This window comes from Hipposideros armiger, unplaced genomic scaffold (genome assembly GCF_001890085.2).
Source record: "Hipposideros armiger isolate ML-2016 unplaced genomic scaffold, ASM189008v1 scaffold_63, whole genome shotgun sequence".
NCBI lineage: Eukaryota > Metazoa > Chordata > Mammalia > Chiroptera > Hipposideridae > Hipposideros > Hipposideros armiger.
This window is the reverse complement of record NW_017731413.1, coordinates 4,484,342-4,510,406: the sequence shown is the minus strand read 5'-3', so window position 1 is coordinate 4,510,406 and position 26,065 is coordinate 4,484,342. Positions and strand designations below refer to the sequence as shown.

At 36.1% G+C, this 26,065-nt stretch overlaps 1 protein-coding gene across 1 annotated transcript; it reads right to left on the bottom strand.

The window, feature by feature from the left end:
• Window positions 1–318: 318 nt before the first annotated feature.
• On the bottom strand, window positions 319–26,065 carry USP44 (ubiquitin specific peptidase 44). Its single transcript, XM_019641698.1, has 6 exons — window positions 25,968–26,065; window positions 13,284–14,778; window positions 10,161–10,356; window positions 7,994–8,102; window positions 4,144–4,349; window positions 319–2,671 (listed from the first exon to the last, which is right to left on the bottom strand). Exons 2-6 carry the CDS (start codon window positions 14,709–14,711, stop codon window positions 2,475–2,477), a joined length of 2,136 nt encoding a protein of 711 aa, XP_019497243.1. The 5' UTR covers window positions 14,712–14,778; window positions 25,968–26,065; the 3' UTR covers window positions 319–2,474.

Below are 26,065 nucleotides of genomic sequence, written 5' to 3'. Positions count from 1 at the left end.
ATTACAGGGCTTGGGCCCTCCAGCTCACTCTTTTGAGGTTTTGAGTCCATATCATTTTGATGTGCTTTGGTGGGAGGTATAAAGTATCTTGACTTCCAAGCCCAAGAATTTTAGAATTGACCCTATGAGTGAAGAATTTTGGAGCTCTGTAAGACCTTTTTAGCAGTAGTTTCTCACACCAATTAAGAGCCTCAAGCTCCCTCCCCAAGTAACTGTTGAGAGCAATGGCATCCATCACTGCATGCCCTTGGAATGGCTGGAAGGGATGTGATCTTGTAAGTAGGAAAGCTGTCACTTAAGAAAAAATTGTATTGTTTACCTCCTAGCCATGTATCTCATTTTGTCATGTTTATAATGATGTACCTTACTGGCAACAAATTATTAGTTGGAATGTTTAACAGTAGTGCCTTTAGTAAATGAATTTACAACCAAAACATGTTGTTCTTTGTTAGATCAACTTAACAGAATTTAGAAGTCCGCATTGAGATGTACAGTAAGAAATGTAAATTTCTGTTCATTGTCTAGGTTTTAGTTTTATTTTAATACTTTTTTTTTTTAGATCAAATTTAGGTTTGTAGCACAATTGAGCATAAAGTGCAGCGTTCCCTTAATACACACAGCCTCCCCCATAGGTTTTAGTTTTAAGGGATTAAAAAAGGCTAAGCCACTTCGTTTCTTTCTCGTATATTACATTGGAATAAGTACTGAAACAAGCAAATATACTATTATAAACAACATCATTTGTTTTTAAAATATCCTACTAAAATTAGGTGCTAAAATGTACAGCACTTAACCTAAGTATAAAGCAATCCTTGAAATTAAAAAAGGCCCGACTCAGGTATCTTGACCAAATAAATCTTTAATGAGGTATAATTACATTAACAGTTGAGGTAACAACTTGCATAGGTATTTAATAAATGAATGATTTTAAACCTTAGCCATTTAACACTCAAGCTGTATTTTTGGCATGATTTGTCTGTTCAGTGATAAATTCTCATTGCACTTCACAATCAGCTGCCCCAGATGACTTGTTCTCTGAAATTGAAGGAAAACTTGCTAAGAGAGGTCCTTCTCAAGCTTATACTTGTAGATGATCACTACTGGACAACAGCATTCCAGGATATTATCTTTCATTAAGATTTCAACCTGCAAGCAAAACCACTTGAGAAAAAATAGATAAATGATCTTCCAGTGATTAACAGAGCTAAGATTTTACGTAGCTGATCAACAGAAGTTAGTGGATTCTCTTTCTGAGATAAAATTAGCAGGCTTTTAAAGAGATCTAGGGAGATTATTAGTGAAGAACAAAGAATATACTATATTTTTAATAAAATTCAAGTTTAGTTAATTTTTTAAAATGTCAGGGCCCAGTGTCTGAATATCTAAGAGGCTCCTAGTATTCACATAATCCCAGCAAGATTAAGTAATTCAGGCTTTAGTTATTTAGGAAAATTAGATCCGTGTTGCCCAGTTGCCAGTTTTGCAGTTATCTTCTCTGCCCTATGTAATTTTTTCTCTTCGAGACTTATTTTTATTCCTTTAAAAATCTCAAGAAATGATATGGTACAAAGCTTTAAGAGATCTAATGTTAAACATTAAAATGGACTCATCCAAGTTAAATTGTACTTGTATAACATATAATAGTTAAATAAATTCAAATTTTTGATATGACTGCTTTATTAGAATCTGGACAAACCTGTTTGCTACCAGACAAATCAGCATTATAATTCTCAGCTGTCATTGTTTTCATGTCCATAGTATTGAAGTCATTTAAACATAGTATTTATAAAGCTGTCATTTTCATTTGTATAGTTTGACTATGCCAAATAAAGAACAATTATTAAAACTTAAATTTTTGAAAAAATGAAGTTCCATTAATGAAAATAATGTCTTCTGAGTCCTCTAACACAGTCTCAGGAACATCCATGAGTGTGATTGATGAGTATTCAGATGATACCTTGATATTTCTCTTTGAAAGTAGCTGTTTAATTCCAGGGGGCAAAGGTAACTTCAATATACAAATGTCCTGAAAGAAATGCCTTTTCTTTTTTTGGGGTAAGATTTAGTGAAGGAAGTGTCTAATTTTTCATCGAATAAGAATCTGTATAAAAAATAGCTACAAAAGATAAATAAGTGTATAAAATTATGCCACCTGAACTTCAGTCCAAGATTGCAAATTCATGATCTGAGCCAATTAAAACATCAAAATATAAAAGAGGTAACACCAGTCTGAGGTAAACGTTAAAAGCTTAACTCCCAACTACTTGAAAAAAGTTTAGTTACCTGCTGACGTTGAAATACATGTATTTATGCTAATTTTGTCCCTGTAAAAAGAGTTGAAGTTAGATTAAAAAATGTATAAGCATAGTGTGCAATGATTTGTAAGTAAAAAGTAAAAACAATGAAGCTCAAAATTTTATGTCAGCCCTTTTAAAAAGTATATATACAAATCGCAAGAAGCCCCAGTCTTTGGATCAGCTAAGGATTTCATTAGAGGTATCAGCTTCTTCACTGGGGTGTAGGCTACCAGACAGGAGTTCTGGAGGCAAGAGTTTAGAATGTCCATTCTCAGTAATTCGCTGGGTATAAAACAAGATATAAGCTTGGGCCTTGCATACTTCATCCATAGTGCACATGCTTAGCTTGGAATCATTGCAGTGTACCCAGAACCCTAGAGTGAAGCACAAAAATACACCTTAATGTTTATAAAGGAATTTTAGAAATTTCTAGTATAAAAACATGGATTTAGAGTCATTAGTTTCAGTAAGTTAAGCTATTTTAAATTTATTTTTCAATATAGTTGACATTATTATATTAGCTTCAGGTGTACAACAGTAATTAGACACTTAATATATCTTACGAAGTGATACCCTGACTAGTAGTACCCATCTGGCAGTATACAGTTATTACAATATTATTGACTATTCCCTATGCTGTATTTTACATCCTCGTGACTACTTTTATAATTGGCAATTTGTACTTAATCCCTTTCACCTTTTTCACCCATCCTCCCAAACCCCCTCCCATCTGAGGGCCATTAATGTGCTGTATGAGTTTGTTTTGTTTGTTCCTTTGTTTTTTAGATCGCACATGTAAGTGAAATCATGATATTTGTCTTTCTGACTTATTTCGCTTAGCATAATACCCTCTACATCCATCCATGTTGTCACAAATGGCAAGAATTTATTCTTTTTATGGCTGTGTGTGCCATTGTGTGTGTGTGTACTGCATCTTTATCCATTCATCATGTATCATTGGACACCTAGGTTGAGTTAAGCTATTTTTGAAGGGAAAATAATTGTCTAGACTATTCACTTCTTTTAATGAGAAATGTAGCTTGGGCAGTATGTTACTCTGGAATTATCTATTATACCTTTATTCTAGAAGTAACTTGACGTTGTAGAATCTGACTGATTAGTTCACTTGACACTATCTTTAATTCCTGGTATAATCTTACCAGTTGATGCTTTTGCTGCTTATCATACTATAAAGCAAATAGTATACAACTAACTCTTGGTAGTTTAAATGGTCTTCCTGGATTATCTGGGCTTTTTGTCTACACCTCTTTTCTGTTTTTTTGTATGTGATGGGGCCAGGAGAAACAGGAAGGAGGAGGCGGCGGCTCATTCTTTGTTTAATGGCAGGTAGGGAAAGGGGAAATAAAATGTGAAACCTAAATCCAATCATTTTTGCTACCTATAAAGGGTTGGTTCATGGAGGCAGTAAGTAAAAGTGAGTTATATGTTAAACCCAAAACTCAAAGTTTGTTCCAAATGCCTGTGATCCCCAAGCTCATTAGATGCTTTGTTCTTTAACAAAATTAACTGAATTAAGCCAGTAAGCAGAGGAATTACTCTTGCAAATGTGCCTTTAAGAAAAGACAGCACACTTTCTGACCTATAAATAATGAGACCATCCTTATTATCCTATCCCTACATCCCTTAGAAGTAAAAACTACTGCAGCCCCGTAGAAAATGCCCTATTTTCTGCACAGGCCCTCAGTTTTTAATGAAGAATAATAAATAAAACAAGAGGTCAAGTGGCTTTGCTTCAGATGATTTAGTGGCCTATTTAGAAATCACTCAATCCTGAACTCCAGCTTCCAAGTCTAGCCCAAGACAAAATACTTTTTCCAGTCTATACCTCCTTCAGAATTATAGCAGTAGGCAGTGTAGTGTCCTGAGCCAAATCCTTTTCCATGGTGCATTACTACAGCAGATAAGTCATAGATAAAACATTCTGGTCTGAGGGATTTCAGGGACTCCCTGCAGCAATAGGGCTCCATGTTTAAGATTTCTTCAAAGCCAACATGAATTCCAATCTTCTCACGATTATTACGTCCAGACCATCTATGAACAAACCAGGGTAAAATTATTAACAAAATCAATGGAAAATAACCATGTACTAGGTTTAGACAGTCATAATAAAAAAAAAGGCCTCAGAGTATGGAATACAAAGTATATACATATAATAAAGAATGTAAACAAAATCCTTTCTATACTGAAATTGGCTATAAATGGAGGAATTTAGGCTTATTTACTACACAGGTCCGGTCAGGTTTTAAAAATAAATATTTGCCTTCTGTAGTTAGATGATAATAACAGGAAGAATATTAACTTTTGAAAAGAAAATTATGACTAACATTTTCCCCTTTTAACTAAATTCAAAGCACCAAAGGGTTTTTAATTCTTTATTGTCTTGTCACAGCATGAAGAAGCTATCCCAGAAACTAGAATTTCTTCTTGGGAGACCTAATCTGGACATTACTTGGCCACGTGTGGAAAACAAGCAGAACCAAACAGGGCACCTCTAATTTTTCATAATACTTCAGTCCTCTTCAGACTAGGAAAAAACCAGGAACTGTGACCCTCTCCGGTGTGTAAGTCAGCACAACACCCATTAGTAAAACTCAAATAATGCCCCTATACTGTCACTTTCTCAATGTGGTGGTCACGCTTCCCAGCACTGGATCCAAGCATAGCAAGCAATGTTTCTGTCATATACATAGTATGAGCTGGTGTTATGGGGAGAAATAATGTAATATATGGTAGTTCTTTTAAGAGCTTACAATCCATTTAGGGTGGTGTGTGCAGAGACAAAAGACTTAGATAAATATAATAGTATTAAAGTACTAAAACATGATTTTAAAACAAATAATAGCAGATAGATAAGGAAGAAAGGAATATAGACAGGTTATATAAAGGAAAAAAATAAATGTGAAAATGCTTCTTAGTACAATGTAAAAAAGCATGGAGCCGAAGGTGAGACTTGCACATTATAGTATCTGCTGGACTAGTTAGTATAGTACTGATAGCCCAACTCTTCCCCACGAAATGTATGAAAGATCCTTTAGTAAAGATGGAAGACCAAGACATAAAATAATGGGACGTGCTTAACATGAGAAGTCCTTATCATTCTCACTTTATTTTTATCTCTTACTTTCCCATAAAATTTAAACCTTACATTATTATGCTAGATAAACACTTGTAAGCCATCTAAATAGAAAAAGTTCATTCCTATTGTTGAGTATCCAGTTTTTTCTGCTGAAATACTGTAAAACAGTGGTTCTCAACCTGTGGGTCGCGACCCCTTTGGGGGTCGAACGACCCTTTCGCAGGGGTCACCTAAGACCATCGGAAAACAAAAAGATATTTACATTACGATTCATAACAGTAGCAAAATTACAGTTATAGAGTAGCAACAAAAATGTTATGGTTGGGGGTCACCACAACATGAGGAACTGTATTAAGGGGTCGCGGCATTAGGAAGGTTGAGAACCGCTGCTATAAAATGACAAAGAACAAGGCAAAATTATACCCAAAATTCATAATGGTTTACTTTTGAAGGGAGGGGAAGGAACTAGGACTGGGAGGCATGCATGGGGAGCTTCTAAGCTATTAGAAATATTCCATTTCTTAGGCTTCTTCAAAGAGCTCCTGTGTGCCCCTATCCAGTCCCATTCTTCTTTGTGTCTTTTACATACCCTGTATATTTTATACACTGGCAAATGCAAGAGTACTTTTTAAATAGAGAGAAAGGAGAAAGATAAATGTGGTGGGTAAAAGGCAGCATAAACAATGTCTTTGAATCAGAAATAAAGCATGAAGCGTCAAATGTTTTGGGCAGAAGATGGAAGAGAATAGGGTCAAATAGGTTTATGTTAAGGAGGGCTTCAAATGCCAGATTAAATAGCACTGATAAAGAACAGGAGGTTCTTCAACAGTTTATAGTAAGTAGCCAATTAAGATATCAGTTTAAGTAAGAAAATTTAAATCCTTTCAATTAAATCTTTATAGAATCTCATATATGTTCTCACCTCTCCATGCTCCCTGTCCCTCGTTACCTGGCCCTGGAATACAGTATTAACGTCCTAACTAACCCTCCTGTTTTCATTCCACTTGATTTTATACACAATGGCAGGTCTCACCTGTCTTTTCACTAAACCTTTTGTTGTATACCCTTCCCTGTTCCTTCCTCCATACCTTTGTTGATGTTGCTCCCTTAGGCTTAAAGTGCTCCTCCTGTATACACCCCCATTCATTCATTTAATAGATATTTTTGGCATCTGCTATGTGCAGAGCTTGGTTCTGGGCCTTGGTTACAGGAATGAAAAAAGACAAGATCCCTGTCATTACTGAGCTGGTTCAGTGGCAGGGGGAGAGAAATAAGAACTAATTTCAAACAGTAGTTTTTGCCATTAAGCAAAATAGGGTAATGTGATATTGAGGGTTGTTGGGTGGTGCTACTTTTAAATAGGATGGTCAGGGGAATCCTCTCTAAAGAGATGACACATGAACGGAGACGGGAGTAATATAAAGCCCCCTCTGCCATTAAAGAGGCTTTGGGAACATGTGGACGCCAGCTACCTACCGTATTTTGCCATGTATAATGTGCACCCACTTTTTTGGCCCAAACTTTCAGAGAAATGGAATTATTACTACCCATGTATAATGCGCATCCTTATTTTTTCCTCACAAATTTGGGCAAAAACATGTGCATTATATACGGCAAAAACACCTCCTCCAAGTCTCAGATAAATCAGTTTGTTTATAGTTTGTGATACTTAGTATTTCTACTTCGCCATTATTTCTGTGTATGACATAGTATAAGCTTCTTGAGAAAAGGATTCTATTTTTATATTCCCCAAATAATATTGAACAACATCTGCCTTTAAAAGCACTCACATGATATTTGTTGACTATACCTAACTGAAATAGCTGATAAAAGTTAACAGTGACTATCTCTGGCAAGTGGGACTGAGGAAAAAGGTACTTTTACTTTGGGCTTTAACTTCTGTAATGTTCGAAATATTTTTAAACATATATTCCTTTAACTCTTAAAAAATTAAACCATGGTCTTCAATAGTTTCAAATCATAGCACATAAAGTAACTTCTCATTCTTTAAGAGAACATCAAGCTCTCAGGTTAACATGGTTATTGCAACAGATGAACCAACAGATTTGACAACTAATTCACCTGCCTCAATATGTTTCTGAAGACTAGAGTTTTTGTTTAACTGCTCTGACTTGAACTGCTGTACGTTCGTTTAAATATTTTCCAAGGATGAAGCAATTGAGTCAAATACTCTCAGTTATAGATTAAAAAATTTTACACCTACAATACGCTGAATATTATACACTATAAGCAGAAAGTTAGAAGGAGGATAATATTATACAGCTGACCAAAATGTGAGGGGTCTGCTGATCAGCAATGCATTCTATTGTACAAGGGAAGCTAATCAGAAGGTTAGTTATTGAATACGGTGCCTACGGGTCAAGGCTACAGATAATGACAGAATTCTTTTCCGCAAAATAGAAAGCAGAAGTAGATGTAAGTCATCTACTAGCCAAGTATATAGTATTAATATTTAATTCATCACGTATTAAGTTCTGAAGCACTATAAGAACAAGGCATGATCAAGTCAGAAGTGTACAGTTGGTAGGCGGCTGCTGCCACTACTGCCACTACTACTACTAGTCTTACTACTACTGACCTGAATCGTTTGAGGTGTAGTCTGAGAACCTGAGGTAGGTGGCAAATCGTAAGCCGTTTTTGAGCTTCTGTGAGTACAACTGGTTTTGTGGAAAACCTTCTACGCTTTGCTGTGATATCAAAGACAGAATGAGAATCAAATTTAATCTAAGGACACAAGGAAAAGCTGAGTAAAGTTTTAAATTCACACATGTATTAGCACTTAAATATCTACCATGTTATAGACATTGTACTGTGCTAGAGATAAAGACATGCATGGCCTTGCCCTCAAGAAACTTATACTTAGGATTAAAACAAAACAATTTATGAGTTGTTCAAGGTGGACAGATGTGTAAACAATTAATTAAAGGACTTAACATGTAACTTGCAAATAAGGCAACAATGATATAGTGCTATAATATTTAAAATTAGATTTGGCTATGACAAATAGGAAAAGTTAAAACTCTCCCTAAACATACTTTAATATACTCTTCCCAAATGCTCAATTTACAAGTTTCATGGTCAGTTCATTTACTGAGGCTAACCGGGGGACATGGGTCCTTACTGTCCAGAACACACCCATCCCCACTTCCTGGAGACCCACCCCAGCCCTGGCCAAGGCCTGAGAAAGCAGACCTTTACTAGCTCTGCATCTGAGGCCTCCCTAGTGTCTTGCTTTTGTTATTTTAGCACCAGGTCTTCAACAAGTGGTACTTTGGATTCTTTTTGTTGTCCCCTCTGCTGCTCTGAAGGCCCACCTATACATTGTGTCCTGCAGTCTCTGGATGGGCTACTGGCTACCAAAGTTTGCTCTTGATGTCCTGAAGCTGTCTTGCAACTTGTACACCAGCTCTGACTCCAGCCATAGCAACAGCTGCTTCTCATGTAGGAGGTGGAATCAGTCCACCATGAAACTGTTCTCTAAGCCATCTCCACTTGCCACCAGAGCCTTTCCTTCAAGGTCTATGACCTGAGATCCAGGCATCCGGCTGTTGCTCAATGTCCTGGACCTACCTTTGGATCATCTCCCAGAATATATGGTCCAGTGTAGCTAGACAAGGGTTTCAACTCCTTGACTTATAATTTTAAGCATTTGCCTTTATGTATTAAGGCAACTCTTTTAGGCCTTCATTTGGTAGACCCAGCAGACCACAAACATGTTATAAAACCATTTTCTGCATTCACTCATCATTGTTCTATTCCCAGATTTGGTGATGAAAAAGCACCTTGAACCATTCACATTTATGTCCAAGAAAAAAATACTTCACCATACAAATATAATAAAGGTTTATTTTTTTCCTCGTCTTATAAATCTTAGGCTCCTTATAACAGAGTTCATATTAGCACTCAGAAAACAATGTTAGTATAAATTGGTCCATAAAATCACCAGTTGAGGTGACATTTCTCCAATGCTGGAATATCCAACGTTTTTTTACATTACCTTAGAAGTTTAATATCTAAAGCCTTAAAATCATTTTTTCAGACATGAAAATTAGAAAGAATACCTGAAAATAAACACTAAAATGCCATGTACACGTTAACAGAGGAGACACAACAGATCTGATGTGGTTTTACACACCATTCCCTTGAAGGATAATGCTTTTCTTTAATTGAAATAACTGTTTCATCCCCCAATGCTGGGTGCCTGTGTCCACCTTTAAGAGAGCTTATCACAGTATATCTTAATTACCTGTTTCCTCCATTAGGTATGTGAGTACCTTGAAAGTGTCTTACCTTGATCCATAGCAACTAGAATAATGACTAATATAGAAGAGATAGTAGACGGTTTCTGAATAAATCTTGGTTTTTATGAAGTCAATCTCCACAGAAACAGTTCAGTTATATATTATTTCCATTTCTTTCAGTACTAAATAACATACTTTCTTTTAACTATTTACCTTTGCTACTTTATTCTGCCTCACCTATTAAATTTAAATTTTTTATTTTATGAATCCTTCCCACAATTGACTACAGGATAAAAAAAAATGTAATGTCATCAATAAGGCAAAACATAAAAGAGTTCACAAATGCCAATTGTAAAATAGAAATATCTAACCCAGTTTTGATGAACTAACAAAGAAAGTTGATTTCTATAATTACTATTTAAAGAATTTTGTCAAGCTTCCTTTCATTTGTGTTCCTCTTTGCTAATCTTAGAAAAGCAAAGAGAATATATAGTCTCTACTTACAGTTACACTGGTCACATACGTAGATTTTTCCTTCTAAAGCTTCTGTTTCTGTGAATTTGGCCAACATTTCAGTAACCAGACATGGCTGGGAAGCCATATCTTTTCCACTGCATTGGTATCTTTCTGGAAATTCCAATGACAAGTCCCAGAAAGGTTCTACCGTATTCGATTTGTTGTCACATGCAAGACATGTAACCTGCAAATAAAAACATTAGTTTCTCAGATTACAATCCTTGTGTTAAAACATTTGCTCCTTTCATTAGAGATCATTGCCAATATAAAAAAAAGAAGCTTTTCTTCTGAAAATGCACTGAATAACCTGCTTAATATTTTCAGGGAATTTTTTTAGTATTATAATTTTCCTTCCAAAAGACTATCATTAAACCCATTATGCATTGGTGGGATTCAAAAAGCTCTAAGAGCATTAGTCAAATCTGAATTTAGGTTAAAAAACCAAACTGTGGCCTCATTTAATCAGATATACATTATGTATGTGTATATATGTATATATGATATTGTTGTGCATTCAATTTAATGTGTTTGGATAGACTTGAGGTTCTTTGCCATTTTTCCTTCCTTGTCTTTCATCGATTCTCTCTCCAAATTCCTATAATCTCTTAACCACAATACATAAAATACCATTAGTATGTTTTTATATACAGTATATTACTATATACAGATTTTGAAGCCCTACCAACTGATAATTTCAAAAGACAACACATATGACAAATAATGATGTCATACTCCCACTTTAAGCAAACATCACTACATTAAAATCCTCATAAACATATAGGAACCACAAAGAATATGAGGCAGCTCTAACAATTTACATAAAAAATACAGTAACTGGAAAGGAAAATTATAATAACTTCAGTGAAGAATTCAGCAGGAATTAATGGCAACAAACACTGCAAATAATTGAACATAGACTTATAGACTTAATAATCCACATGATATGAAATACAATTGACACTCGAACAATGCGTGTAACTTTTGACTATCCAAAAACTTAACTATTAATAGCCTACTGTTGACCAGAAGCATTACGGATAATATAAACAGTTGATTAACACATATTTTGTATGTTATATGTATTATATACTGTATTCTTACGTAAAGTAAGCTTAAGAAAAGAAAATGTTACTAAGAAAATCATAATTAAGAGAAAATACATTTACAGTATTTATTGAAAGAAAATCCCCATATAAGTGGACGTGTGCAGTTCAAATTTGTGTTGTTCAAGACTCAACTGTATTACTAAGCTCTTTCATATATGCTACATTCCTGGAACGGGCAACAAAATAAAGAGCCAGTTGTAATATAAATTTTAGATTTTAAAAATTGACACAAAGAAGAGAATACTCTTGACATTTAGTCTGGGGACTCACTAGGGCCAAGGTTTGTTTGTCATTCTGAGAAGTTTCTGGAATTTTAAAAAACAAAAAAACATTTCAACAACTAACCATCTCGATCTCCTGAGGTGACTGGTTTCCTAAGAGTTTATTACATGTTTAAAGGGAAGATAGCAAAAAATCCAGCAAAACCAATTTTTATTAATTTCAAAATTCATCCATAAAGGAAAAAATAAGCACATAAGCACTCTCACACTACTTGAAATAAAAAATGGTTATTTTATGGAAAGAAATATGTAACTAAGTATCAAAAGTCCTACCTTTGACAAAGTAATTCTACTTCTAGGACTCTGTCTTAAGGAAATCATTAGGAAAAATGTATTATATTGATCATGAAATTGATCATGAAATTATAATAATGGAAAAACTGGAAACAGGTTACAAGTCAACAATGGGGGAATAGTTAAATAAATTGTGGTATATACATGTAATGGACACTGAAATGGTGTGAAAAGAATAATAAAAAATTTTAATGGCTATGAAAAATCTTTACATTAAATGAAAAAATGAAGAGAGAAGGTCAACATGACAACACAATTAGGGAAAAATATGTGTAAATATGCAGAAGAAAAAAACTAGAAGGAAATGTACTAAAATATTAATAATTTTATGTGGTGTGGGTTGGGAGGTTAGGGGACAATTTTTTTCTTCTGCATAGGTTTATTGTATCATATAGGTTTTCTATATATATTACTTTTATTTATAATAATTTACTTTCAGCTTGTGCATAAAGTTAGAAATGACAGAGAAAGATGGTGGAAAAATAAAATTGCATGCAACACAAGAAGCACAATTATTATTTGCTAATTGGCACAATGTAGAATCTTTACATTTCTGAAATATTAAGTGAAATAAACTTTACAGATATTCCCAAGAGGAATTACATTTGAAATATTTAAACTTCATTCCAGAAAAGTATGCTATAAAAACAGAAAGTGGTATCATTACCATGAAAGTTGAACTGAGAAACAGGCAGGTATGGCAGGAGAAGAAAATGACCTGACAGCCCAATTGCCTTGGCTAAAATTTTTGTTTTTAAAGCTCTATGCTATGGAAAAGTAGGGAAGCTTATGTCTAGTATTAGACATAATAGTCTAGTATTAGTCTAGTATTAGACTAATAATAGTCTATTAGCAAGTCTACTCATTATAGAGAGTCATTAATTATATAGAAGATTCTGGTTTTATGATTCCTTTTAACAACAAGGGAAAGTTTTTACAGCTATAATCCATTTAAGATTATTCAAGATAAAAATCACATTTATTGACCTTAAAATTTCCCTTCCTATTTGTTAAAGCTTTCAGACCTTACCCCCTTTGGGAGCACTCCTTGGTCCTTAAAATTACTCAAGTGTGCACCAAATGCATTCCTAGTACATCAGCATCTTCTGATCTATTCCCTATGGGATTAAACCCTCCTCTTCTCAGTCTCTCAGAGAATGAATATAGTATTTTTAATCTAAGAAGCTCTGTTTCTTAATTTCCTCTCCCCACAAAAAAGCTTTGATACTGTGGACATAAAACTACTTCCAATGATTCATGAAGGAAACAACTATAAATAAGTCAGCTGACTTTATACATATTTTAAGTGATCTATTTGACCTGAAAACAGTGCTGGCTGTAATACACTAAATATACAGAGAATATGCATTTTTTTAGGCTTCACTTTATGAATTCCACACAATAAAAATGGTATTTTTAAAAATCCATACCTGACTAATAAGTTGTCCATGAAAAATGTTATTCACAACATTCAGAACCTGTTTGATAAGTTTCCTTTGGGAAGTGGGGATCAGAGCTGGTAACGTGGTACCAGTTGTCTCTAGTTCATGTTGTATTTTATCCAAAAGTTCACAAAGAAATTCCTGAGCATCTTGCTGGGCATAACCACGAAAAGAAGGAATTAGTCTCCACACTGAGTGTAGCATGGCAAATGGTGAGACCAAGGCCCACTTTCCAGACCACATGACTTGGAACAAAGTATGCAATTCATGACAGAGAGAAATGTATTGTGAACTTGACTCCCTTAGCTGAATAAGTTCCATCCTTTTACTCTTTGATGCTCCACCACTTACTCTGGATGATAAACTTGGATGTCTAGAGCGAACACAGCCAGTATCTTTTTTGTGACATTCATTCATTTGGTATACTGTATCTGTGACTGGTGGATGCTTATAAGGTGATCTTGTCTTATCTCTGGCTGTCACAGACAGCCATTGATTCAGATCAAGTTTTAAGAAACATTGTCGAAAAATAAGTAAATGACTCAAAACTTGAAGAACAGAATTCATATAGCAAGTATTTCCCAAATTTCTCAATCCTGTTACACCAGGAGTTACTATTGACTTTTGTTTAACTGAGGAGTAACTGGATTTTTTAAATTTTACATCTTCTGAGGTAGATACTACATTATCTTCTTTTACTGGTGATGTTGGGGTTTGTAGTGGTTCTTGAATGGGAACTATTTCCATTGTGGTGGACTGAGCTAGACCTTGCAAACGTAAACTCTTTCTTGGAGGCATACTTTCCAATTCTGCTTTAACTTGATGCTCTAATTCTTGCCGTCTTTTCTTCACTTCTCTTTTTTCTATTTTTTCCTGAAATTGTTCTTTTTGCCTTTTTCTTCCAATGGGTGACTGCTCAAGCCAAATTCGAAAGACTTTACCCATTAGGATCCTTCTCCTGTGCCAAAGAGCAGTATGCATTTGATCTTCATTTTGAAGCAAGAATTGGGCACCATCATGTAAGAAATAAGAATCATCACTTATACCCACAGACTGTAAAATCCTTCCACTACGAGTGGTACAGTGATAATTTTGACTTTTGATTGCATTTAATGTACTACGTAGTAACTTCAGGTCTCCAGTCGCATTATCATTAAGAACATAATCATTACAAAAGTAACAAAAAACATACATCTCATTCACCTCTAATGCAACAGGATGACGGCTTTCTTGAAAGTGCCGGAGTGCATGTTCTTCAATATATCTTCCACAAGCAACATGGGAACAGCTAAGGCAAGCCCAGATCGACTCGGTTGTGTTGCAGTCCACACAATGCCACTTCTGAGGGCTGAGGATGGAATGGTCCTGAGCAAGCAGCAACTGCCCAATGTGTTTGCATTTATCCATTGTCAACATTTATTTAGTCTAGCCAAAAAACACATAATCCAAATAAGTCTTTGTTCACGCTTGAAGTATCTGAAAACTAAGCAGAACAATGTCAATTTTAATAAAATAAAAACAAGGGGCCAATATTTTTCTTTTTTACAAGGTATTTTTCTAGGAATAATTTTATAAATTTACTCCTTCTGCTCTCAATTTCTGGGCTGCCTGTCATGATACCACAGGCAGTTCTCCCATTTCTCTTGCTCTAGGCTTCTGTAATCTCTCACCCACCTTACTCTGAAAGAACACATACTTCATTTTACTTTCTGAGGGGTTCCCTCGAAAATGTTTTAAATTTTCTGCTACCATCTACTGGTGAATAATGGGTAGTGACCACTTTTCACTGAACTAGAATAAGATACATCCTTTTTGCCCAATAGTCTGAGGGCAGTTTAAGATTGGAGCTGGTAAGACCAAAATATATCTCACTAATTTCTACATTCTGAGAGCCCTATGTAGAGTTACTAAAACATAATCATAGTTAAAAGCATGGATTTTGAAGCAAAAAAAAAACTTAGGTTTGAATTCTACCTCTACTATATCATTATATATGTAATTTGAGTAAATATCTTAACTTCTCTAAACTTTATCTGTAAAACAGGAAAAATCATACCAAGTTTAAAAGCAGAAGAATTGAGATAAAATATTGATCTGACACATAGTAAATGCTCAATAAATGGCAGTGATTGTGAATAAATCTTAATATTTTCTTTTATTTATATAAATTAAATATCCCACTTACCATTTTATTTTTTTCTTAATTACCATTTTAAATTTGACTTTCCATTAGTAAATCAATAATAACCTTTAATTCATGGCTCTACAACATACTCTGATTTGATAGACTTGACAGTTTGCCTTAGGGGGAGAGAAAGATAGAAGGGGTGAATGCTTTATGTTTGAATAGACCCACAGGAATGTGCAAGGATGTGTAAGCAAATAAAGAGGAAAGAGGAAGAATATTAAGTGGTTAGCCATATAATGAACTTTTACATTCTGGCAGACCTAAGCATTTTCTGAATTATAAGCTTATCCTAAAACACACACACACACACATACACAGCAAAAATAATAAAACAAAACAAAACAAAAAAAACCTATGTGAGTTTGACCCCGAAACTTGTTCCTTTAACAGGTAAAATCAGGAACACTTCTGCTACAAGTACCTAAAAATAGTGGACTGAAATCTAGTTAAAAAGTAGGGATCACAGTCAACTATAATTATATATACATATAGGCATGGGAGATGTGGAGTAGAGGGTGGGAATGGAGTCAATGGAATTGTAATAGATAAGTATGATATCGGAGGTGGGAGGGCAGTGGATGGGGTGAGGGGGGTTGTCACTTTGTGAGGGGTGAAAAGGATAAGTATTGTTTTGTACACCTGAAACAAACACAAAAAGTAGGGATCACAAAATATTCTCTTCATTGATTTAACATAAATTGAACACAAATTTCAGGTCACAGGTGGGGACCTAGTTACAGAACACTTAGAACATTGTATGTAGCATGATCCATGCTTTAATTTTTTAGGGCAGCAAAGACAACATGAATTTCAATGGTACTTCCAAGCGCTACCCCCAGAACCTAAGAAAACTGCAAAGGTAAAGCTAATTTTTGGTTCCTTTCCACCTGTTTTTTTGTAAAATCTCCTAGCAATTAGAGAACCCACCCCTGCTCCCATTTTTAACTTTTAGATATAGGGTATCCTAAATATGGACTTAAGACAGACCAGTCCCAAAACTCACTTGTGCACACATTTCATGCACGCATTTTAAGTTTACTTTTCTTTCCTCAAAATTTCCTGAGGTCAAATATGGTATTTTATTAGAACTCGTAACACTCAACAGTAGTCGCTAATGGCAAAATTAAGACATCAGTGATTAATATGCTCCATTATCATAAATCTTTCCAGGTACTGAGGCTAAAAATCTTGGAATCATTCTTGATTCCTCTTTCATTCTGCCCACACCAATCCTTCGGGAAAAATGGTTGGTTGGCTCTACCTTCAAAATATTGGGTTGTCGGAAAAGTCATGACGTATTTTTCTGATTTTCATTGCAAAAATGCGTCATGACTTTTCCAACAACCCACTATATCAAGACTATGACTACTTATTACCTCTACTACCACAACCCTGGTCCAAGCCACAACAGCGTCTCACCTGAGTTACTGCAATAAAGCTCCTAAATGGTCTCCCAGCTTAGATCCTTGCAACTACTAAATGTTGACTCTCCACACAGCAGCAGCACACTCTGCCTTTAGACTCAGACAACCAGGGCCGAGACCTGACACTTTAGGTGGCCTCCGCTCTGGCTCTATCCTATTATGTAGAGTCAGCAGAGTCAAGGATATGTGACCACCTGGAAACTGCACGTATCCCCAACTCCCCTGTCACTGGTACCTGGAAAATTCCCTGCCCCAATCATCCCCAAACCTGCTTCTAGGGCCTATGGGCAATAAAAAACCACTAAGAATTCTGTAGAGGAGGATGACATGATCAGATATGTAGGCTGCAGAGGGATCTGAACTGCAGATCTAGAGGAGGGATGGAGGGATTAAATGAGACTCTACTACTCCAGATATTATAAGGAAATTAAAGTTGTAAAAGTGTTGAAGCAAAGATGTTAGCTGAGGAAGGCCAGTGCTAAACAAACATCGGTTGAAAGAACTGATTCAATATGGAGATTAAGAGAAGAATCTAGCACTCTCTTCTATCTACTTTTACTTTAAAAGGATCATATAAAGAACAGAGATAGTTTAGTTTAACAATTGTTTCTGGCAAATCACAGACAATAATTACTAAACTACCTGAAGAGAGGGAGAGGGTAATGCTGTTTCTTTACACTCAAGGAAAATTATTTCATTCTAAAGTTTTAAAGAGGTTGAGTTGACACCTGTACAATACTCAGAAAAGATGGCTCAAAATAAAAAAAACCTGGAACTTATATCTGTCTATCTATCTATCTATCTATCTATTTATCTCCTGGGGTTATCTCTGGGTCGTGGGCTGCAAATTATTTTATTTTTTTATTAATCTATATTTTAATGAACGTCTTACTTGTATAGTAAGTTTTAAGTAGGAAAGATAATGTTATGTATAGGCTAAATTACACACGAGCCTCTTTACTCCCTTCTCCTCCATATTCTGCAAATAAATTCTCTCAGTTACAAGGACTTTGTCTATTTCATTGCATTTGTTATTAAAAATAACTATTTTGATGATGGCAAAGTCTCTGACCTTCAACAGGAAGTGGCCTATAATTGAATAGCATGATTCCATTTGATGCAAAATTGTGACAAGAGTGAAAGTTGATCAGATGCCATCTCTCTGACAGGGGAATGGTATCCCAGCAAATGGTTAGAAAGCACACTCTGTAATCCAAATGCCTGAGTTTAACACTTGGCTATACTTACTATGTGACCTAGACAAATTATTTATGTTCCACATACCCCAGTTTTCTTATCTGTGGAACACCACCAGTAGGGTTGCTGATGGAATTAGAGAAATTTATATTTGCAAATCACTTAGAACAATTCCTGGCACTAAATAATATGGTCCTCAGTACATGTTAGCCACCAATAATAATAATGATAGCAATAGTAATAATAATAATGTTAATTCCTTAGTTTTATCACTTTTAGTCAGGGGTTCCTTCTTAGCTACATGTGTATGTACTAAGCCCAAGTAAGGTGCTAACTGATAATTAAGATGTTAGCTGAGAACTAAGGTCTGACCTCTCCCAGGGATATTTGCATTTTAAAAGGGGATCTCTCAAAAATAAAAATCTTTTTAAAAATCCAAAGAAGTAAAGCCAGAATGGTGGAATGACAGATCGATTAATATTCTAGAGTAGGGGGTCCGCTTACCCTGTCAACTTATAAAAGAAACCAGTAAGATATGGATGAGCAAGGGAAGGGCAGCGGGGAAAGCAGGAGCTAGAGAGGCAGGATGCTGGCACCAGAAATCTCCAGTTTGCTCTGCTGCTTGGAGCCAAAGCTCAGAGACAGTTACTAGGGTATCCCCGAAGGGGCCTCATCCTCACAAACATCTAAAAGCTTGGAGGAAAAAAAAAGGGGATAGGAGTATTTTCTTGACACTTCCTATTTTCCTCTATCAGGTTCAGAGCATTTCTTTTCATTTGCTAATCCACTGCTGAGAAACTATGTATGGATTAACTCTGGCTCCAGCAGACTGGATATGTGATTTTTGGCAGTATATTCATTTTAGAGAGATAACAAAACATTTTTGTATCCCCCACATAGATTCTGATAAAATATTACCTGTACTAATACATCATATCAACATAAAAATAGTCAAGATGTTTTGAATAAAACTATACATATAAATTATACTATCACTTTCTCATATTTTTAAGCACAAAATTGCTTTTATTTAGCACCCAGTGAGGATTTTCTGAAATTAATTTTCTTTCACTCATTGCAACATACAATCTGGGCCTTAAGCATGTACAATATCTTTCTGATCTATTTTAATGACTTTTCAAACCTCTTGTCATAATAAACTCATTCCACCAGTGGCAGTTCAATAATCAGATCTAGGTAGCTGACTACTAAATCTGTATCCTTAGCCCTAACCTTTCTGAATGTCTCAGACCACTTCAAACTCAGCATCCTATACATATCGCCTTCACAGAATTAGAGTATTTTCCAATATTCTCTTATTAAAGATACTGTATTATCATTCAAGTACCCAGGCTAGAAATCTTCAAAGTTTTTTTTGTTTTTTGTTTTACTCCTCCCTCCCATCTTTTCCACTCCAACGTTCAGGTTGTCACCTAAATATATAGGGTTATCATTCTCCAAGTCTTTATTCCTTTCCATTTCCAGAACTATCATTGTCATTATGGACTTTATAATCTTTATGAACTTTCGTTCCTGAAGCACAGCAGTAACATCTAAACTGGTCTCCTATCATCTGAACTCTCACTCTCCTCCACATTACTATCCTGCCAAAAAAGATTTTGACTATTTAACTCCTGTACTTAAAACCCTGTTCTCTATAGTCTAATAAAGCAGTAGATTTCTAACTTTGACTAAAATTCAAACTAAGAAATTTTACATCGGGTTTCAGTAAATGTGTGTATATACACAACACACACACATACCTAAAACAAAAGTTTTACAAATGATCCTTATAAGAAAAATGAATTCTGATTTTCCTATTCTATTTAATTTTTTTAAAATGCTGATCATGACTCATTAAACTTATTTCATAATGGTAGTTTGACAAATACTTCAATAAAAAACTGTATACATTTTGTCAGTCTTGCTTTCAAAATTCTCCAGATTCCAACTTATCTTCTTTGCCTTCTCTTACTTGTCATGTGCACTCCAGCCAGAGTCATCCCTAGCTAATAATTTCCTGAACTCATCTTCATCATTCCCCCACCTCGACCTTTAAAAAATTTATTCATCCTAGAAGGCCCAACTCCTTCATAAAGTATTTCTAGTTAAAAAAAAAATCTCATTCTTCTAACTTCCTAAAAGACTTAGGTGGTACCATGTGAATCCTTGTATATCTACATCCTTACTCTGCTACTTATCTGTTGGGTAGGTGCCCTATGGTCAGGGAATTATTACTTCAATATCTTTTAATCACCTTAATAAAACGGGGGGGGGAAGGAGGGGCTTTATGAAGGTCCTGTAGGTTTCATATTGTTTGGGCTATCAAATTCTTGCCACAAGTTATCAATTAGTATTAATTGCAGGTCTCACTTTAGTTCTCTATATGACATTTAAATCAGTGAAAAAGAATAGGAAGTCATTGATCATTAGTGGCCAAAACTGCCCTTCATTTTCAACCAAGTGGCCATTTTTCCCCCACTGTCAGTTAAGGCAGTTTTCTGATATTTTGTGATGTCATTATCCTACTTTCTCTATCCTTAACCTAAGCCTACCATGTGTCTTGTCCCATGCTACATGCTTTCAGACACACCAAATAGATTTTCTAGAAAAGCAAACTGAGACATACTTTCTCAGCCCTAATTAGGTTTAGGTTATTTTGTAATTTTTATATATGTAGTGACTCTTTAAATAAATATTCATGCTCCAAATATAAATATTACTCAGAGCTACAAGAATCTCTGAAAAAATAGAAGGATAACTAATTTTTAACTTGAAAATTTAACATTCCACTATAAATTTTAGTTATCGTCAACATAATGATATTTTCAGCTGACCACTCCATTTCTATCTCAGTTTCTTAAGAAGACACTTAGGGGGTGGGGATGGGGAAGAAGGTGAAGGGATTAGAAAGTACAAACTGGTCATCACAAAATAGTCACGGGGATATGGAATACAGTATGGGGAATATAGTCAATGATGTTGTAAAGATTACGTAAAGGTGCCAGATGGGTACTGCATTTATCATTTCATAGACTGTGTAGATGCCTGACCACTACGCTATACACCTGAAGCTGAAGTAGAATAATATTGAAGGTCAACTATAATTACATATATATATATATATATATATATATAGAGAGAGAGAGAGAGAGAGAGAGAGAGAGAGAGATATTCACAGGATGTAAAGTACAGCATAGGGAATATAGGCAATGGTAGTGTAACAGCTATATACGATGTCAGAGGGGTAGTAGATTGGGGGGGTTATAACTTTATGAGGGGTGTAAGTGTAATTATTACATTGTTTTGTACACCTGAAGCTAATAAAATATAATTTTTTCAAAAAAGAAGACACTTAGAAAGAAAGCATGGAAAAGTACGATATAGTTATAAGCCTTGGAAATTCATAAAAGGTCAGGTACCAAAGATCAGTCATACAAAAGTAATACAGATCTTCTAATCAGTGCAATCAGTAGTACAATTTTCAGATTCTTTGCTTTAAAAAGATGTTCTTATGAAAGTCAGAAAGGTACCATGAAAAATAAACACATAAAAATAGCCAAACTAAATTACTACATAAAAAAGTGACACAGAATGAGGGAAACGGCTAATATACATTCTTGAAAAGAATTAATCTATAGTTTAAAATCTGAGTAGGCACTATAATAACATCATCATGTTCTATTAAGAAGCTTTCCCCTCTCATAGCTCATACTTAGTCAAATAATAATCATATAACATTTACACTTAATTCCTAGTGTGTCTTAGTTGTGTCTTACAGGCACGGCTTTATAATTAAAGGGTTGTTTAAAGTCTTGAAAGACCACAAGATAAATAAAAATTCCTTAACATGGCATATAAGAACCTTCAAATTGTGGCACCATATATGCTTTTCTACTCTCATCTATGACCAAGAACTTTCCACACATCTTTTGTAGAAATGTTTTTATATACAAATGACCACATTGTAAATAAGTTCAATTTTTCAAAACTTTTCATAATTGAGATATGAACTATTGGCTCATAAAAAAAGGGCATGCACATTTTATATAAATGCATATGCTTCTTCAATTAAAGAAAAAAATTCATACCACTGGGCATAAAGTAGAATAACTATTTAAATAACATTGTCACAGTAACCATCTTTATCTCATTAAAGAAAATTCTCCTGAGACCTCCCAGAGGATAGACATTAAAGACTCTTTAGTTTAACAAAGATAATTTTTGTAAGAAAGCATTTTTCTTTTAACAGTACCAAATAATCTAAACAGATCTTCTAAAATCTATTAAAATTAGGAAGATTTGTTATTTTCCATAATAAAAGGAAAAGGCAATTGCAGTAGGAAGCAGGCCTTAGGAATTACTAACCACCACAATCTTTACATGCATTTGAATAAGAATGAAAATTACTTTATCCCTTGTAATTAAGGCAAACCCTACCTACACTTTATGAGCAGTTTTCAATTTTCCATTTATTTCATGAAACCATCATAGTACCTTGTCCTCTTAAGAGATGTTTGTAAAATGCCAAGGGTCAAGCATAGTGCCTGGTACAAGAGAATGGGGTTCAATTTTTATTTATTTATTTATTTATTTTTATAGCTGAGCCCTCCTGCCATCTGTTGGCAGCTCAGCAGCAGCTCAGCTCGGACTGGGAATCGAACTGGCAACCCTGTTGCTCAGAGCTCACACTCTTGAGTGAGCTCTTAATCAACTGAGCCACTGGGCCAGCCTGGGGTTCAATATTTTTGAATGAACAAATTATTGAACGAATGAACACAATAGGCTCTCAAACTCTCCTTGCTCCCCCTTAGGTATGCTATTATGCCTATTATGTGCTTTGGTACCTTTCCTTGTCAATCATGATGTATTTCCTTTCCTTTATCCCTAGAAAGGCCCTAGTTATTCTTTCTTCCTCCAGAGATCTAGAATCTATAATTACCCTGATCTCCCTTGAAACTCCTCATTAAACAAAAAAGGATACCCTTTTTCCTTAGGCCTTCTTCATGTCTCTAACATGCCTCTCCTGAAGCACAGAGATTAAATTTAGTTGATGAGGTTCTAAGAAAAAGCCCCTAGAAAGCAAGTTCTGCCACCAGATTATTTGATTTCCTTACCCATCACTACTTACATTTCATTCATGGGCAATTTTGTTACCAAATATTTATTATTAGTGTCATACCATCATACTTATACATCAACCTACCGCAGCTAACTTCATAACAATGGGACAAACATTTACAAAGAGATCCAACATCCTATTATGGGTGTGGTAAATTGAGTTCAAAGATTTCATTTGTGTAAAATGCTTATGTCCTCTATCATTCTACAATAGCACATCCATGATTTGGCCTACAAGTATATTCTTGGACTGTAAATAAATTAGCTTTTTCCTACAGCATGTAAAACTCCATTAAAAATGCATTCTTCATAATAAAGTTTTTATGGTGTCTGAAAGTGCTGTGAAAAATCAATTGTATTTTTTACAATAATCTTAATCTTTGCCAGAAAGCCAGTATTTGTAGAATTATCCTGTATTTCAGTTACTTGTCACCTGTTTAGGCTGGGACTACTGGCAAAACTGTTCCCCATTTTTGAATCTAGAGAATGATTGGGCACACATTTCCCATCCTGAATTATACTCCTAAACCAGTGGCCCCAGCCCCTCTATAATCTCCCTCAACCAGACAACTCCATTAGAATCTGGAAACCACATACATTCTGCCTAACACTGTCGGAAGGAGAAAAACTTCTAAGCACATTTTCTGCTATCAAGAAGCCAAAATGTTGTCTTTCTCTGTACCCCTTTCTGTAACATTCAAACACCCAATTCAACAAACATTGACAAGGGTTTTTTCCTCCATGTTAAGCAGCTAGTCAGGTCCTAGGGATACAAATACATTACAAACAGACTTTGCCTTCAAACAACCTAATGAACAGAAAATCCTCTTGAATCTTAAGATTCAAATGTGTAGAGGAAAGTTTGGTAGAGGGTATATATAAAACCTTATTCCTTTCTCTCTGTAGTACAAGAAGAAAAATCTGTGAAAAGGTTGATAAAGACAATTAGGTAGGAACAACATATTTCAAATATTTAACCCAAATCTTCAAAATTTTCCATTTTAAATATTTCAAAAAGTGTGTCTCTGTATATTACACTAAACACGGGTTCGTCTGTCACTTACATTTTTTAAGTTAAAAAATCTGGGAAAATTATTATTTTGGATGACAAAAAAAGACTGATGCACCATCAAAACAGCCAAAACATTTTAACTTTCTAAGACGTATGCACTGAACTATTTGATCAATATCAGAACATTTCTAAATTGCAATATGGAAGTCTACAATGATAAATACTGGATTGAAAAATGTGCCATCCAATGCAACATTAATGCACAGAAAAAGCTACAGAAATCGAAGTGGTGGGGGGAGAGAAGCTACATGAGCCAAAATGTTTTAAAATCTCTTTCAAATCCTGAGGTGCTAAACTAAAAATAAAAAGATCAGAGTTCCAAAATACAAAGTATCCATCTTTTTCAGGACAACCGAATGCTGAGTCTCACTGATACTATCAGACATTCTATAACCATGTGCATAACTCATGTTTGGCTTTCCGAATTTGATCACAACAAACAGCCAATTCTTTTTCCTTGTTTACACAAAACGCTGGATTTAACAAAATGGAATTCTAGGCCCAATGTTACCACCCCAATACTTCTGCCCTACAGGCAGCTATTTAACAGGTAATAAAGAATTCAAGCGCAGACCCCGAAAGTCGTATTTCCATGCTTATTTTACAACCCTGTCATTTGCATGATATGACAAAACTTAAAAGTGGGGAGTAGGGGAGGCTTGAGGATAAAGGGACTTCACCAAGACTTGCTAAATTGTATGTTTACTTTCGGAACTAAAACTGCAAATTATCCAGTTAGCAGATTTTACAACACCTCCAATTTGCAGTTAAAACAATTACCATGTTTCACTTTCTATTTTAGGGCTCGGGATGGAGGCGGGTCCTACCATCTCTTCAACTTGAGCGATCGCTTTTTTCTTCTCACGCTGACACGTTTCTTAAGCGTTTTTCTCCACCCCACCCCCCGCCCAATGACTTTAGTCCATTAGCATTCCTTCCCCGAAGGCCAGCCAGCCGGAATGGTTTAGGAAGCTGGTCTTCAAAAGTCCTAAGTGCCTCTAAGTGGCAGCAGGTGCAGGCAGCGCGGGGACCCGAACGATAGAGGGAAGGCAAGGCATTCCCTCTAAAGCCGAGGACTAGAACCGCCCTTGCAAAGCATCACCGCGGGCTTCGAGCATCGTTTGGCGGCACTCAACCCGGGGTAGGATGTGGTTTTATTTCGACAGTGCCAGCTCCGCAAGCGCCCCAGCCACTATCAGATTCGCGATCTCGTCTCCTCAACAGTGCGGAGCCCGTGTCAGGGCACAATTCCCCCTCCGCATCCCCTCCAGTCCCCCACTTTCGCCCCTTCTCCTCCCAACTCGTACCCCTCCAGCCCAGCGCGGGGTAGCTACGAGGTCCTCCTCGCAGCATCCCCAGGCGCTCATGAGGGGGCCGGCCGCCACAACACCGGCCAGGACACATCGTAGGACCCACCCAAACTTCCTACGGGCGCCAATTCTAAATTCGCGGGACCCGCCGCCTTCTCCGCGCGCCCCTCGGCTCGCTCGCCTTGAGGGGTCCGCAGCCCCCTCTCCCTCCCTCAGACTCCCCCCCACTGCAAGCTGCGCGGCGGGAAAACGGCGCCAGGTGCTTCCCCGCCCTGAGGGATCCCGTCGGACCTCCGCGCCCGCAGGGAGCCTCGCTCCGCCAACAGCCGCGGCCGCGCGCGCCCCCTCACGCACACTCACCGGCCCGAGCCGCAGCGGCCATCTTAGCGCTCGCCCCCGGGACACCCACAGCCACACCACCCCCCGGTTCGGTAGCGGCGGCGGCCCGGTCGGGCGGC

What these genes read in the sequence shown, in the direction of transcription:
- USP44 (XM_019641698.1), bottom strand. Translation starts at nt 14,711, where the DNA reads ATGTTGACAATGGATAAATGCAAACACATTGGGCAGTTGCTGCTTGCT. An exon ending in CTACACCTCAAACGATTCAG is followed by an intron (nt 4,350 to 7,993) that starts GTCAGTAGTAGT and finishes GTTTGTTCATAG; the next exon opens with ATGGTCTGGACGTAATAATC. An exon ending in CTGCTATAATTCTGAAGGAG is followed by an intron (nt 2,672 to 4,143) that starts GTATAGACTGGA and finishes GCTTCACTCTAG; the next exon opens with GGTTCTGGGTACACTGCAAT.